General features: G+C 38.8%; 2 protein-coding genes across 3 annotated transcripts; one reads left to right on the top strand and one right to left on the bottom strand.

Moving 5' to 3' along the window:
• Window positions 1-143: 143 nt before the first annotated feature.
• On the bottom strand, window positions 144-8602 carry LOC140929612 (BCL-6 corepressor-like protein 1). Its single transcript, XM_073379365.1, has 10 exons — window positions 8453-8602; window positions 7049-7127; window positions 6178-6231; window positions 5837-5907; window positions 4137-4195; window positions 3807-3859; window positions 2935-2993; window positions 2399-2461; window positions 1245-1338; window positions 144-525 (listed from the first exon to the last, which is right to left on the bottom strand). Exons 1-10 carry the CDS (start codon window positions 8582-8584, stop codon window positions 431-433), a joined length of 759 nt encoding a protein of 252 aa, XP_073235466.1. The 5' UTR covers window positions 8585-8602; the 3' UTR covers window positions 144-430.
• Window positions 8603-8673: 71 nt separating this feature from the next.
• Window positions 8674-15722, top strand: LOC140929613 (uncharacterized). Of its 2 annotated transcripts, XM_073379366.1 has the most exons (7): window positions 8674-8804; window positions 10497-10589; window positions 11454-11567; window positions 12040-12207; window positions 13175-13234; window positions 14141-14238; window positions 14928-15722. In XM_073379366.1, exons 1-7 carry the CDS (start codon window positions 8750-8752, stop codon window positions 15147-15149), a joined length of 810 nt encoding a protein of 269 aa, XP_073235467.1. In that variant the 5' UTR covers window positions 8674-8749; the 3' UTR covers window positions 15150-15722. The 2 variants fall into 2 exon arrangements, with proteins under 2 accessions (XP_073235467.1, XP_073235468.1); XM_073379367.1 differs by lacking the exon at window positions 10497-10589.
• The last annotated feature ends 791 nt before the right edge of the window (window positions 15723-16513 follow it).

Raw genomic sequence — 16513 nt, forward strand, 5'->3', positions numbered from 1 at the left:
AAATTTTTAGGGGATAAAAATATGCCAATATCTACCGTTTAAATACTAAAATACATTTAACAATGCTATATATGTTTAAGTGGTTTTGAACTATATTCTAGTTGGGTGCCCCTGTGAAACTGCAAACCACCGATGACTGATACTTTAAAAAAAGAAGAAAATATGTTTAATATATTGCAGCAATTGATAATAAAGGTGAAGTGAAATATGTACAAACAGCAAAAAAAATCGTCACTGGTGCTAATTTTCCAATTTTCAAAGTAAAACCCTTTCATATAAAGCAAATACCTTGACACCAATAATATCTGTTCAAAAAGTACATCACTAATTTACACTCTGACTTCGTAACTTATCATTTCTCAACTGAAACAAAGCTATACAATAGGTCGCTTTTCCGTACCACTCATTAAAGAACAAAAAGGGGTCATTTTCATGAACGCCATAAGGAGAACGCCGGCTTGTCGGCATGATCGCCCCGCCCTTGCGTTCTTGTATCTGCCAAAACATCACCGCCGGCAGGTGACCCTGAAAAAAAAAAACAAAAGGAGAGACTAACCTGTCAATTTTAACCCAATCAAGTTTGTCTTTTTGTCTGAGAGCGGTTTCGCCAAATTTTAAGATCATTTGGCTACTTTTTTTTTCCCATTATATTTGAAATGTCGTAAAGTGATGTGCAGTTTAAAAAGAAGGGTAGCAGTGTGTGTGTCCGTTCGAAGCGCGGCTTGAACGCAGTGGAAGTATCTATGGCCGGATCGAGATGTTATGGTATGGACAGAAAGCTACATGGACAGAGACAGACGTAGACAGCCAGATAGAAAGTTAAATGGTTAGGCCCACATGGTCTAAATTGAATTCTGAATTCGACTTTCTCTAAAATAGTACTGAAAAAAAAAATTATAATAAAGGAAAAGGAAAATGTGTTCTGATGTACTCAGGTGATGTGTGGAGAGCTGACTCTACATCAGACCGTGACGTGAAGACCTTTGCAAGTATGCGATGAGAGAAAAGCTCATTTCCTTGGATTCCTGTGTAAAAATTTTGAAAACAGACTGCGTTTTCCTTCACTTCATGCAGTACCTTACGGAGATACGTTTCAAAAATTTCGACAAGCGTCCGTGTCCTTTTTTCTTCTTTTTAAGAACTGTTCCTAGCGGTTTTTCTCTGGGTAATCCGCTTTTGTTTTTACAGGGATGCTTCCACCCCGCCCCCACTCTCCCCGACAAACGCCTAAAGGATAATCTTACCAAGAGGGAAGTCTATGCTCTCTTGATTGCTGCGTTTCTTGGCAAAGGGATCGGTCTGAAGAACATACGCTGATCCCGGTCTGGAAAAAGCTGCCTGGATGAATAATAACAAACGAGACACGTTATGTCAGAGCTGTGCAGCTCTTTAGTCCCAAAGCCACATTATTTACTCTAGTTACAAATTGAGTTAAATCTGTTTAAAAATTTAAAATTCCGTTTTGTTTGGGTTGACTCGTTTTTTTTTTTCGATATACATGTAATGTAAGTGTGTACATATTTCATCTTCTCAGCTCCTTGACCCTTCGTTATAACGAGGGTCCACCGTGCACCACAGGAAATCATTCCCCCAAGTAGCTCTTATTAGAATGTTCGCCTTATACAATTTTATCCACAGATTCCCAGACAACTAAAATTATAGGAGTTAATACCACAGAAAGTTTAGTTCAGTTGGCATTCATTAAAATAATCACGAGCTGGGTTTTGGCTATCAGCAGACGAAAAAAAAACAGTTCGAAACTTTATTATAAGGTTTTACACTGAAGCAAAGAAGAACAAAACAAAACCCTGATTTGACCTGTGTTAAAAACATACATTTGAAAGCTGGTCTAAATTGAGGTCATCCGGCTTCTAGATCTATTGGAGTTGATTTGCATGAACCGAGGAAATTATTAATCATAATATCATAGGTGACGAATTACTCCTTAATTTTGGCGCGAAATTTCACCGTTTATTTGTAATTTGACATGTGAAATTACGAAATTGCCCTGGCAACCCTTCCGTACGTCTCAGTGTCAAGATGGCGACGAAGTTTTAAAATGCCGTGAATGAAGATGTCAAGGCACAAAAAGACGCTTTAGAAAACCTGAACACACAAGAGAACATCAAGAAGGATTCTAACAGGTATTTTGCCGAAAAAGTCCGTAAAATTCTGAACTTTATAAGCCAAATTTAAGGTCTAAACATTTGAGAGAGTGGAGTTCTCGATCGATACGATCCAGGATAAACATGTCAAAAATCCAAGATTGCTAACGTAATTCGTCACCCATGATATTAATAGGTAATCAAATGGTATACTCGTGAAATTAGGGAATCATTTCACTTGCGTTTTGTCCAACGTCACCATTTGATTACACATACTAAGACAAGTTACTTACCAGTCTACCTTTGGGACCTGATCCTGGCCTACCGGCTGAGCCAGCCCTAGAAGGCTCCTCCAGCTATAATTAATTGCAAAATAAACTTCTTAAAGACACGCATCAAATTAATACTAAGGGTATCGGGCTTTCAGGATTGTGGTTTCATCCATTTTTCTTCGGAAAGTTGTTCTTCGTTTTGATTATTCGTTGAAGTCGCAGATTTTTACGGCCACTATAGCTACCAATTGCGTCGTTATTTCGCTGAAGGTATGTCTAAGGAGAAAGTATCGCATTTTTTCGCCAAAATCCACTGCTGCAGTGATTAGGCCATTTCCGAGTTCCCCGGGCCTCTGTTTCAAAACGAGGGTAAGTGCTCGGTTGGCGGTTGGGGGTTCTCCGGGTAATCCGGTTTTCCCATCTCCTTTAAAACCAACACTTCCAAATTCCAATTCGATCTGGGACGCACGGACACGTTCCAACGAGTTCTTTTTCTTAAAATAACTCCTTAGAAGTGCTCCGCGGGTAAACAATTAAATTACAAAAAACAATATTACCTTTTTTATTATTCCTTTTTCTATAAGCTCTTGCTTTGATGTTCTTGGGCAGTTTAAAGCTAAAAATTCGACAATATGAAAAAAAGCTTTTCGTAAGTGGCAGGAAAATAAGATTACTGATCCAAAAATTTATTAATTGGTATCATTTGAACCCCTGAGTTCTGTATTTGGAACACCTTTTTCAAGCAAAACAACTGACACACTTTTTCTAGTATTAGTCCGTTTTTTTTCTAGTATCTATCTTTATAACCGAAGACATTATTTAACAAATTTCGCATACACTACTTGGCAGCGTGCTGGGATTTATTAACTTCCACCCAAGAGTCGGCCCACCTTACTGAAAAGATTTCCACCAAGAATGAAAATACTTCTGCTGGATTTTCAAGTCTGTAGCGCTTAATCTCAGTTACACTTCCTTTTTAATTCAACTCCAAAGCTGACTTAGGTTAGAAGTACCAAGATGCCTGATTGATTTTTTTTCCTTCAGATTGTTTCAGATGAGTTACGTTTACACTGCAGCTGCCGATCTTTAGCAAGGTACATATGAACAGACTTGTCTATTGTGTACAAGTATCAAAAGAACAATTCAATCAAGTATTACTGTGGACAAAATTAACACTTGTTGTTACTGTTGAGTAATAATACGTACTTAACACGCGGTTACTGTCATTTACATGTACTTGATAGTCAGTGTGTAAAGGACAAAAATGAACTCATTTTAATTAGTACAATTCAAGTCGTTTGGTTATTCTCCATGTACACTACCCTGCTGGCAGAGTCACTTACAACTTTGATCTTTTCAGTTTACAGAACAACTCTCTGGCAGGGTATAAGGAAAAATGATTTTTTGCACTGTACACATTTATTTTTACCGGCAAAATGTGGCCAAACTTTGTCAGATGCTGAGGCAAAGTCCTTTGCAGTTCTCCATTATAAAATGAAAGAAAACAAAACAAAAACTACATTAGTAACAATGAAAGGTTTATGCCTATGCAGAGCCTGGTGGCCCTGTGGGGACAAGGAAATCTTGCACACGAAAGTCGTAATGTTGGGCACCCCGGATTCCAAGCTTTTAAATCTTAGAGCATGGCCTTGCAACATCATGTCAGGCATAGTGGTGTTTAATTATATGGCACTCACACTGTATCACAACTGCTGTATACAGTTGCTTTGATAAAATAATGCATAGAAATGGAGTGTACCTTCCTTCACAATCAGGAAGCTCAGGCTGTGCATTTCTCTCCAAAAGAAGCATCACAATCTGTAGGTAAACAGTCAAACAGCTATTAATTACACTAATTTTACAGTAAGGAAAGGAATAAAAAAAGTGGCATTAAGGAAGGGAGGTGAGGGGAGTCTTGCAGTCTCTTCCCTGTGAGGCCCCTGTCGGTCAGGGTTGACCATGGGTAGATACCTCCAGGCTGTCAGCTCAGTTTGAGCAGCGTCGCCTGTCACTAAACAGGCCAATCTGTAGCCTGCAGTGCAGGTGTTTTCTTTGAGCGCGCAATTTGCTCGCGAAAGTGCCATGTTGAAACTTCCCGAAGAGAGGAAGAGATGGGGCGAGTCAAAGGGAGCGGGGAGGGGGCGGGGAGAGAGAAGAGAAAACGCCTGCCCGAAAACACTGTGAAAATGAGAAACACCCCCTAATTAGACGCGCGTGACTGCTCTTCCGGAAATGAGTAGCCGACAATAACAAAACAACCAAACCAGTCCAAAGACTGTCCACAAGACTCGCATTATCTTAAGAAAAACAAGCTGCAGTTTATCATTGTTTTTATCTTGACTGAGTCACAATGCAATTCTCCACAGCTGATGAAGCTTCAGTTTAAGCTGCAATTCATTGTTCTAAATTCATCTCTGTAAATCGCTATCCGTGAGAGTTTAACATCCTGCAAACAATTTTTTTAAAAAAATTAACGAGCTGGGCCCAGCATGATACAACATTGCAGGAAAACATCACATTCTCGGACTAGAAAGAAAATTAAGAACCTAACAGCCTTATTTAGCGGCAAAAAGAGCTTTACACTTCAAAAGAGGTCAAAGAAAACGCTCTTGCATCAGAGGGCAAATCATGAAGACCAGAAATTCAAAAACCACAGAAAATCAATAAGCGTGTCATGACCTCTCAGTGTGAAACAAGGGGCTAAAATCACATTTGCTCAGTCAAAACATAGAACCCTCTAGAACATAATCTACTCGCCAGAAAAAAGAACGTATTGGAAGGTTTTAGTACTGCGAGCAAATCTTGTCCTGATGACCAGTGTAGAAATGGCTTTGACTTTCTCATTGCGTAATACACGCGACATTCCCAGCCGCTCCAATTCTAAAAGACTGACGGAAACGGAGTAAACAATATAGACTTACAGTTAATTGACAGGCATCAATCTACTTCCCTATGCCGCACCAATCAGGAGCTCCGTTTGCCAGCGTACGGAGTTTCCCAAAAGAACAATGATATCAGGCAGGCGTATGTTTTTTCTCCCCTCCCCCTCCCCCCTTTCCTTCTTGCGCCCTCGCACCTACCGTAAGGGTTACTATTTCTACTCTCCCCAATCTTCCACTGTCATAAAATCAAAGATGGCGGCTACAACAATATTACGAACACGAACAAGGTTTCGCCCACCCAAAATAAGCCTGCACCGCAGGCTAGCCAATCTGAGAGTGACAGTTTCTGTCGCAGAGGTCGCATTTGTGTGTGGTTTCAGGTCTGATGGAGGAATCCTTTCTGCAAGCTCGCTGCCCGTCTGTCATCACGATCCGCTTTTCTTCGCCCAGCTTTAGTTGTTTGTGTGGGGTGTTTCTCCAACTGCTGCTGTCAGCTGCTAGGGTTCTCTGTTTAACTTCCCCATTATTATGGTGAATGAAACAGTTGGAACAAAAGCCAAACAAATATTTCAAATACCTTTCCATGTTCCTGAAATGTGGCAGCATGAAGGGGAGTCCAGAGAGTTTCTTTATTCTGTGCATTAACGTCTGAAAATCACGAAATAAAATTATAAGAAAAAGAAGAGAATTAGGGTACTGGTGATTGGTTGATCTCACTAGCAGGCCTTCTGAAATATATGAAAATTAAGCTCAATATTCTGGAAGTGAAATCAAACACAAAAAATTCTGCACTTTATATTGAGATAAGTGACAAGTTTTGCAATTTCCCTCAAGGAAATTTTGCATTAAGGAATATCAACTAACTACGGGACAAAAAAATAATTATGTTGACTACCGTTAAGTGATAATATTATATACCTGCTCCTTTGTCTAGAAGAGTCTTAACAACATCATAAAAGCCCCAGAAACAAGCTGAAAGAATGAAATATTCATCTAAGTGACATAATTGATTTAATATTCCATGTACACTGTATGATAATCCACCAACATTAGTGATCCAGTGAATTTAATAAACCCAGAAGGGATATACATGCATATTGATTTTTAATATTTACCAAATCAGCGAATAGCAATTTCTGCATGTTTTGATTAGCTCCAGTAACTCAGAATATTCTTGGCTATTCACTGTTTTGCGACCAGAGCCAAGATGGAGTGTTGTAACTTCGAGACATTTTCAAAAGATGAAATTTGAGCGATACATGAAGCAGTCGTACAAACAAATACCAAGAAAGGACAAACTTTGGCTGCCAGTGTTTACTGGTTAGTAGAAAATTATTGTCATGCTAATTTTCAACAAAAATGTAAAAATACACGACAAAATTCCCGAAATGTTTGTAAATTGTAAATAAAGTTCGTACTTAGTGACGTTTTTAATTTACCAAAAGTTACTTTTTTTCATTTCTATCCAACTGATTTGGTAAATACTAAAACGACTATTCCCCTCAGGGTTGGTGAACAGAGCTGGATATATACCTTGCCCCTTTGCATCTGGGTATATCCACCATAAATATAACAGTGTCATGATTGAAGTGGACAGCTACTCTCCCTAAAGTTGCATTAAATTTCAACTGACATACATCCCTCCTTGGGTTATCCTTTATTACCTCTACAATGAAATCCTAAGGTTTAAATTGTCCGACAATCAATAATAATTAAGCCTCCAGTTACATATTATAAAGGTCTATCAACCTGAATACAATAGTTATATACCCGGTACATTGTTATTTACCAATATACAATTGACTTTGTAGCTTTTCATCTGCTGTGCCACCAATCTGAATATCTTCAGTCATAAACTGTTCCACAAGCTTTTGAAAGGGAAATAAAACACCTTAATAATCTTGAAAGTTATTTAAATAAAAAATGCTCTGAGTTTGATTAAAATAAAAATGAAGCAAAGTCAAGCAATTCAATCTGACAAATTCCATTCTAATCAAAAACTTAATTAAACTGTAACTCCAATTAAATTACATGAACCAACAAAGCACCTATTTGCCATTGAAATGTCATACAGTAGGTCAAGGCTGTGTTCTAGCAGCGCCCGACGCTGGCCACTGGAACCTGACTTTTGCTCCTGAGCGACCAGAAAATAATTTCATTATCTGCTGAGGGCCCTGAATTCTTAGATTCAGAGCATTGGATCCTTTCAGTTTTCCTTAGAGCACAGCCTTGTCTGCTTGACATGTGTATGTGTTTTTGGCAGAAATGTCAATGACTTAATTTAATGTTCTTTCATATTTGTGGGGAAATTTAAAGAGGGATTTGGGGGTAAGTTAAGACCGAGTCTTTAATAAATTCTTAAAAGCACAAAAATGGTCAGACTTTTATAACTGAAGCTCAAAATACTGATGTTGTTCTTTAATGGATATTTTGCGCTTTCCATTTTATAGGCTGCTGACCTAACTTACCACTTTAAGTGGAATTGTCGCAGCGTCAGAGATATACATGTAACTGTCTGTGCAAACGGTGTACATTGCGATTCAATAATTTATCCCTGGTTTGAGAGTTCCAGTATTTTCATTTGTTTCAGAGTCATTATTGTATACAGTGTTATGGACTAAATCAAAGGCAGAAAATATTATACAAACTTTGAACATGAAAGTGAGTTTGTTTTTTACTTGTTTCTTTGTTTGTTTGTTTGTCGTTGTTGTTGTTTTTGTTGTTTTTTATCCTATACTGATCTCCTGTAGCTAAATGAAATTTTACGTAAATTACACTGTAAGCGGCATAACTTAACTTCTGTAAATAGGTACCAAGGCACAGATTACATACAACAAAAGAAACAATACAACCAAACAACAAAGCCCCCAGGAGAACTCTTATGTTTGGTTCCTTCATTTCTTTCGTGATGACGCTACCTGCAAAAAGATCCGCATTGTGACTCAACATGTACAGTGTAAGCTTATGTATACAGTATTAGGACGTAAAATCAAATGGAGCGGCCTTTGAGTACAAATTCATACAAGCTTAAGTTATATCTACATAATGCATTAAGTTAAAAAACTGTAGTCTGCGTCACAGACTTAAGCTCACATTTACATCACGGTTGAATTGGTACTGTTAGCTGCTACAACAACCCAAAATCTATTTAAATGTACTCATTGTAGCTGCGAGTTTGTTTCTTCCTTCTTACCCTTTCGTCACCCTTTTGCGCCAACGTAGAAAGGTCAGGAGTAGCCGTGTTTAGTCCTTTCAGATGTTTTTGCAAATCGCAATCCACGGAAGTTCCTAATGGTTTCTCTCCTCCATCTGAAACTGCCGCCATATTTTGATTTTTTGGAGATACATTCTGCCAAATACATGACACCTATTTATCGAATGATGTCAACCGCTGCACGTGATTTTAAGGCGCAGTCAAGATGGCGGCAAAGTGGACGGAACAGGAGTTTATTTAGTAGGCCTGCGATATTTAGCGAGATATTTAGGTATCATGGCGCTTAATGGTCAACCTTTGACGAAGTTTGCGAGACATGTTATTTTCGCAGGTTAGGGTTCTTAATTAATCGCTAACACTGTTGTGTTTTCTTCTGAATAGGAATTCAATCATAAGTTAAGAAAGCTTTCCCACTTTTTGCCGTGGTGATATTCAAAAAGTCCTGAGTGTTTCAATGCAGGTTATTAGTCACAATTCAGCATTATTGTTACTCTTTTCCCCTTTCCAACCTTGATTTGCACATCACATGGTGCTATAGAAATATACCAGGATAGAATCCAGGGTTGTCATTAAGAGCCGGGGGCCGGGGATTTTCCCCGGCTACTAATGTATCGGTCAAATCGAAGCTTCAACATGCCCCCCCCCCGGGCAACCCCTCGGGCATTTGACTTTTTTGAAAATTATTGTTCAAATTCCCCCCTACCCGGGCCAAAATGCCGTTCAAATGCCCCACACTAGGGTCCATTCAGGTGATCAAATGCCCCCACCCAGGGGACATTTCACAGGCACAAAAATGACAGAAGAACAGCGGAAACGCCTTCAGTTGTCGAACAAAATCTTTATAAATATAACAAAAACTGAGAAGCACTGTTAGCGTATTCACTACGAACAAAAGTCTTGTGCAAAGCGGCGGAAGTCGCTGCTACAAGGTCACTGAATGCTCAACTTTTCTTCGTCATGCAACATACATAAAAAAGATTCCACCTATTGAGCTTACTACATCATGACCATTTCACTGACATGCATCATCGCTCACCTTATTAATTAACATACTTGCAGTAGGTCAAAGTAGTTGACCTGAGCTTTTTAATTTATTTTATGTTGTTGTATTGAATCGCCGGTATAGGTATTGTATTTCAATGTAAACACAACAATAAAATACATTCATACATTCAAAGCCTGAATCCAATTAAAAATTTTAAAATTTAAATACTTCAAATACGGCACAAAGCTTGCTTAAGCCCTTTCCTCGTAACCAATTGGCCACAAAGGCACAATCTTTTCCATGAAAATCCTCTAACACCGCGTCCCCCATGATAGCTCACCACGCCAAAGATTTTACATGAAATCGAGGGTGCAGTTCAAATTCCCCACCCCTAAAGCATGGGGATAAAATTCCCCACCCCCTGGAAGACTCTGATCATCAAATTCCCTCCTCCGCGGGACGGCAAAGGTGTCAAATGCCCGGGGTATGCCCGGGGGGGCATGTTGAAGCTTCGATTTGACCGATACATAAGAGAGTGGCAACGGGCTACTTTTATTGGAAAATAGAAGAGAAATAGAACCAAAAGAAATCCCTAGCCGTTTGATTCCCCGCCTACTTGTTGTAATTACCCGCCAACTTGAAATCTTAGTGACAATCCTGATAGAATTATATATGTATGCACAACATCGATCAGAGAATGAACATGAGAGAAAATGGAAGGGTGAGTGAAATGTGGCTCATCTCCGGTGTGATATAATTTACCTGTATTACTCACAGCTTATGTAAAAACAAAAAAAAACAAAAAACAAAACAAAAATACTTTCCTTAGCAATGAATTTAACCCTGGCAATAGTCCGTAAAACAAAGAAAAGGAATAAATTATATTATACCTGGGATGACCCTGAAATGTTGCAATGGGTTGCCTTAAATTGGCATGGCGTGATCATTCTAGACCTTTTCTTTACTGTTACAACCATTTCTAACAACTTGACTTTTGCAAATAAAGTGCAACTAAACAGCTACTACTATCTTTGTTAGCTGGCATTGGTGCTGGGGGAAGTGTTTTGGTGAACACAGTGCGACGTGATGGAGAGAGAGCCAAAAAAATACTTTGCTACACTGCTGTGTCAGGTACATGTAGATGTATAGGGGTGGTTACCAGTTGTTTTTATACAAAATCGTTTTGATACTTGAAAGAAGTTGTTTTTAGTAGAGATGTGTAAAAAGTTTCTTCCACTTTGATGGTTTGAAGAACAAGCATATTACTCACCCCAAGGGTTTTTCTTGTTCATGCACAAACTTTACCTAGAAGTGACTGAAACTGGTGTGCAGATTCACTGCTTGAGTTCATATCAAAACAATTTTGTATGTGCAGAGGTTCTGTGATGTTAAAATACAATGTAAGTTGGGTAAAGGACATACACTATGTACTATGTACTGTAGAAGGAAAATCAAAGTTTTAGTGGTCTGTCCAAAAGTGTAGTTTTGATAGTCTGCCTAAAGGAAAAGCCTGAAAGAGTCTGTGTTCAATAGTGAGCTTTTGCTTTTATCATGTAAGCTTAATCGGCAAAGTAAACATTAATGAAACACAGTTTGACACCTAACCTTTTCATCGCATGATACAAGGATCACGATGTCAGAAGGTGACAAGGGAATGGGCACCACTGTTCATTTTAAGTGTTGTTTGCTTCTTATAGAATAAATTTTTCAATGTTACACTAGAAATCTGGTTTTCTGTTGAGAATTAATATACTGTAGATGTCATTCCTAGTAAACTAATTGAAAAATATTTATTAAATTGAGAGTGAAGTGATAAGCCAAGTTTCACAACTCCATTTTATGCATCAGTAAAAAAAAATGAAGTGAAAGCTCGCAATGTTAACATTTTTTTGAAGATAAGAATTTTACAAACTCAAGTTATTTACATTCTGCTGATAGGGAAAAAAAAGCTGCCAATAATATATTATAAAATGTTTATATTTGCTTTCCTGTCAGGCTTGACTGGTTTAAGCATTGGCAGTACGTATGCTGCCTTTAGGAAGCAAGGTCTATTGACCTACTCATTTTCGACTGGTGCTTCATTTTTCACCATCTCTGGCTTGTTTTTTGGTAAGTTTACTCATACATGACATTGTTACATGTATATCAGCGTTAGAGTTGGCAACTTGAACATTTACTTTATACATGTATTTCTATCCTTTAAATTTCTACATTTGATTGTGAAAAATGTGATGATCAGCGTGTCATGAGTGTAGGAAAGGAAGGACCTATCCAACACTAAGTGGGCACTCTGTCACAGTCTTAGCTACTGCGAGAGGCCAATACACTAATTATACAGGATGCATGTCAAATAAAAACCTAGTATATGGCCTTGCACTTTGTGAGTCTAGTGAATACAATCCCTTCCCAAAGGTCAGAAAATCATAGGTATGAATCCTGGCAGGGACTTTGTTCAATGCTCGTGACATGTGCACATGTTTCACATTCACTTACCAAGCCTAAAAATTAAAAATTCCCTTAACTAATAAACTTTCTGCATTTAATGTTGTTAATTTGTGTGTGTGTGTGCTTTTGTCATCAGTGATCAGAGACAATTTATTGCTGTCGTCCAAGGCTCACGACCTAAGAAGATCTCTTGACCAACTTCAAGGGAACCCAACTTTGACCACAAGACGAGAAGCCATGACTGGCATGCAAGCAAGTTCACTCAGTGGTGGAGCAGTAGGAATGTTGCTGTCATGTGCAATTTGTAAGTTAATCATGCTACCTCACCCAAATTTGAATTTAAGAGATGGAATGGAATGAATGAACATTAAGGTAATTTTGTGAGGTTTATACCTAAGCAGCAAAAAAATCTGCATGGTGATAAAAGGTTCTACAAATGTACATGTTTTTTTTATTCTTTTACTTTTTATTTATTTTTTAATTTTATTATGTTATTATTCTTTTCAACATTCTTCAACTTTGCATTGATATGTACAAATGTGTATATGTTACAGGTCAAATCTGATTTCAGGTTAATTTTTTTCAACCTAGGTTGATTCTCAATTTCTTTTTTCTCCTAGCCCTGATTATTCATGAATTAGGGTTAGGAGACAAAGGAAATAGATAATAAACCTGGGTTAAATCAAAATTAACCTGAAATCAAATTTGACGTGTAAGATATATATGGCAGGTAAAAGTAAAATCCATTCTCAGTTCAAATCATTATTCAACCAACTTTGGTTCAGAATTTCCTTAGCTTCCTCACCCTAATTATTCACAGGAGGCAAAAGGAATTCTTTTCTAACTGGAGAAGAGATTTTACCTACAACATACACAGTACATATCCTACTTAGTTAGCATATGGAAGGGAAAATGAAAAGGAATTTTTGGCAAAGGAAATGTAACAGGGATGTGAAGAAAGAAGGTTGTGAGCTCATCATGTGTTTTGTAATCCCCAGCTGTGCTCCAAAAAAAAATTGAAGGGAGCTAAGTGCTCTGAACTTGTGAAATCCAGGGTGCCCAGAGTATGATTTGTATGAAAAAAGTACATTTTAAGATTTTCTAGTAGCGCAAGAGCACAAGTTAGACACAGTACAGCCCTGATCCCACTTTCTTTTTAGCACCATTAGAGCACTTCTTAGGCAAGCTACAATGTATGTGATGTTGTTAAAGTATCCACAGTAGATCCTTGTTTTGACCATCTGTCATTGTATTATTCTCTGTATTATTAGGGAGAGGTTTTGGTGTTCTGTTTCTGAACATTGTGCAAGGTGCTTTGATGGCAGCAGCAGGTGAACAAGTTCTTCTCATTTGAACGCATTGAATCATACCACTTCCACTACATTAAGATTCACTTCTTGTCTGATTAAGGAGGGAGTGTATGTCATTATATCATTTCTCCTGACTCTGCACTCAATTGCATAGCCCCAAGCTTCTCAGTGAGTCACAGATGACAATTATTTCTTCCTCATTTTCCTCAAGGATAGAAGAGAGAGTGAGCGCTCGTGAAAATCGCTACCCGCGAAGAAAGTGACCCGCAGAGGAAAGGGATGACTTTTTTATCTCCAAATTAAGCTTCTCACAGACTACAATTACTCCCTATTTTTCCTCAGGGATAGTAAAGCAAGAGAGTTACTCGAGTGCTCAGGAAAGTCGCCACCCACGAGGAAGGTGACGCACTGAGGGAAGAAAAGTGATTTTTACAAGCTTAGCATAATTCGCTCGCTCTACCATTTTCCCTGTCGAAAATTAGGTATTACTCGTAGTCTAAGGCCCTGTCCACACCAATCCAGCCATTTTTAAAACCCCCTTTTTTTTATAGGTTTTTACACCAACCAGCCCTCTGTCCGCACAAAACAAGTGAATCTACTCACCTTTTCGTGTAAAAAATATGCGGTTTCGAAATATCCGAATTTGTATAAACGAGACCTAAGCTTAATAGGCCATTTCCGAGTTCCCCTGGGCCTCTGTTTCAAAACGAGGGTAGGTGCTCAACCTTTGATATGGAAATCATTTTTGATTCTCATGCAAATAAAACTCATTTTCACAAGAAGGGTTGTGCACCTAGCCTCATTTTGAAAGTGAGGGTTTTTGGAACTCAGAAGTGGCCTATTCTCACTCCTTGAGCGGCTTAAAGTACATTAGCTCCCCCTGTGCAAGTCTTAATGATTATTATTCTTTTTTGTCGCATTTTCTAGGCCAGTGGACGGTTAACAAGTGCCATATATGGATTTTAGAAGAAACTATCAAATATCATTATCCTGAGCTAGTAGCAAATGCCAAGCGGAATGAGGAGGTAATCGTATAACAGAACAATCTTTTGGGTTCTGCTTAAAAGGAGTTTTTCAATTTACTTCATTCTAAGAAAAAAAACTTGATTTGAGTGTAAATGTATTTGGCACAAAGGTACTAATTTGAGACACTATTTTTACGACCGCGTTTTACATGGTCGTCGGAGCCACGCGAAGGACGGGCCGTTTTGCGAGGCAAATGCGGTAGCTTCATTTCTCAGTTATTTTAGTTCAAGAAAGGGTGGAATTTCTGTACTTCAAAGAAATCCTTTGAATCCTCCTCAATCTTAAACATTCCCGCGAATTCAAGTGTCTTAGCGCCTGTGTACATGAAGGTGGGGGACCCCAGGTAGGTGAGGTAACATGTGGCTAGTTACCCCACCTAACATGTAAACGTGATCACATTAAAATGAGAGATTATACGGACAGGCGGGTGGCCTTACCTACCTGGGGTCCCCCACCTCCATGTAAACAGGCCCTTATTAATGAGTGGTTGAACATTTTTCGTTTGTTGTTGTTGTTTGTTTTCTGTTTGTTAATCACGCAAACCGTTTTTTTTTTTTTGCCTTACCAAAGAGCAAAAGAAAGCGATTTAACCGCAATCGGGTTGATATGATTCTTAACAGCGCTAACGTAAACGGCTTTTGGATCTTAAATAGCTTAATTACCCTTGTTATTAAAATTTTATTTACAGAGTTGGGAACAGTGGTTTGTTCGAAAGCTGAGCGGACGGAGTTACGGCTCGCAAGTCAAGGAAAAGTTACGCAGTTACGAAATTCAGCTTCAGTTACTGGAGGAAGAAGAAGCGAGATTGCTTCGGTTGATAGAGGAACAACAAAGTAAATCATTGGACAGAACGCCAGAAAAAACAGCCTCAGGACTTGAGAGTCTTCAAAGAATAGAGAATGACCTTTAAAACTGACGGTGTAGTGTGAGATGCTGTATTTTAAGAGTTGTAGACACATCCTCCAATTATCCGCGAATAGACTTGGTTTAAACTCCTTAATCCCGAGACACCTGGTCTTGATTCGTCAAGGTGTCACTCTCAATGGTAAAGGTAATTTTGAAGGCGAACAGACCGCATACGACATCCAAGAGCAGCCAGGCGTGGGAGCTACGAACACTACGAACCAACGAACTTCGTTCCCAGTTTTTTCCCTAACAAATTTTGAGAGGGCCAATTTCTAAGGGAAGAGCCTTGGGAACTAGGTTAATAATGAACCAGTAGACATCTAAACTAAACCACGTTGTTCGACGAGCTGGGGTATTAATAGATAGGGGGCTTTTACTCTCGTAAGCTTAACGAACTCAACAAAACTTATACAGTATGCATTCGGCGAAAAGTCACTTCATCTACTGATATTTGCAGGCCGTCGTATACCAATCGTTTTCATTGCTTAAGCATTTTAAAAACTAGTTTACTCAATAGTTAATAATGCCTGTGAGTTAATTTTGCTCTATTTCGCCATTTCCTAGTATTTTGGAGCAATTTTCAAGGGACAGGTGGGGGAGGGGGCGTTTATTAGAGAGTGCGTCTAATACAAAAGCGAAGAGACGGCGTTTATTAGACAAGAAGCGTTTATTTGGAAGTGGGATGATATTTCTGTCTTAAAAAAAGGATATAGTATTATGATAACAATCATGTGTATATAAAGGCAAAAGAAAATGCGACCCTTTTTAAAAAAGTTAAGAGTAAAATCGTGTCTAATAGCACATTCCAATGCAGCTGCGTTTCTTACATCGCTTTTTTCGTGGCCTGAGACTGGGTCTTGTTGAATTATATTACACCATGGGGCGTTTTTGGCGAGGGGTGAGGAGGCGGTTGGGGTAGGGGCTAATTCTGACTTAGTTCCCTGTTTAACATAAAGTCAAACATGCAATGAAATCCCACTGTGCAGTTCGACAAAGCACCTAACCAGGCAACCTAGTTCCCAAGGTTCTCTCTTACTCGTTCCTACGGAGCGAGAGAGAGACGGGTAGGAGAGAGAACCTGGGAACGAGGTTGCGAACCAAGCCCAAGTAGGATCTGAAAATGGTTAATGTCTATAGGGCCATGACAAAGTGTTTGCCTAGGGAGTTTCAGCTAACCGTTGTAAGAGGGTTGAACACAGGCACTACTAGAAAAAAGACAAGTCAATATGAGTGAAGTTTATAGTTTTATTGGCTGACTGTAAGGGAACATCGATGAGGAAAAAGATTGTGTCGATCAGTGTGCGGGTCATGTCAAGGCACTAATTCAGACGCTTTTTGGGTGGTGGGGATGGAGTGAAGCAGTTGCGC

Source organism: Porites lutea, chromosome 3, assembly GCF_958299795.1.
Source record: "Porites lutea chromosome 3, jaPorLute2.1, whole genome shotgun sequence".
Taxonomy (NCBI): domain Eukaryota; kingdom Metazoa; phylum Cnidaria; class Anthozoa; order Scleractinia; family Poritidae; genus Porites; species Porites lutea.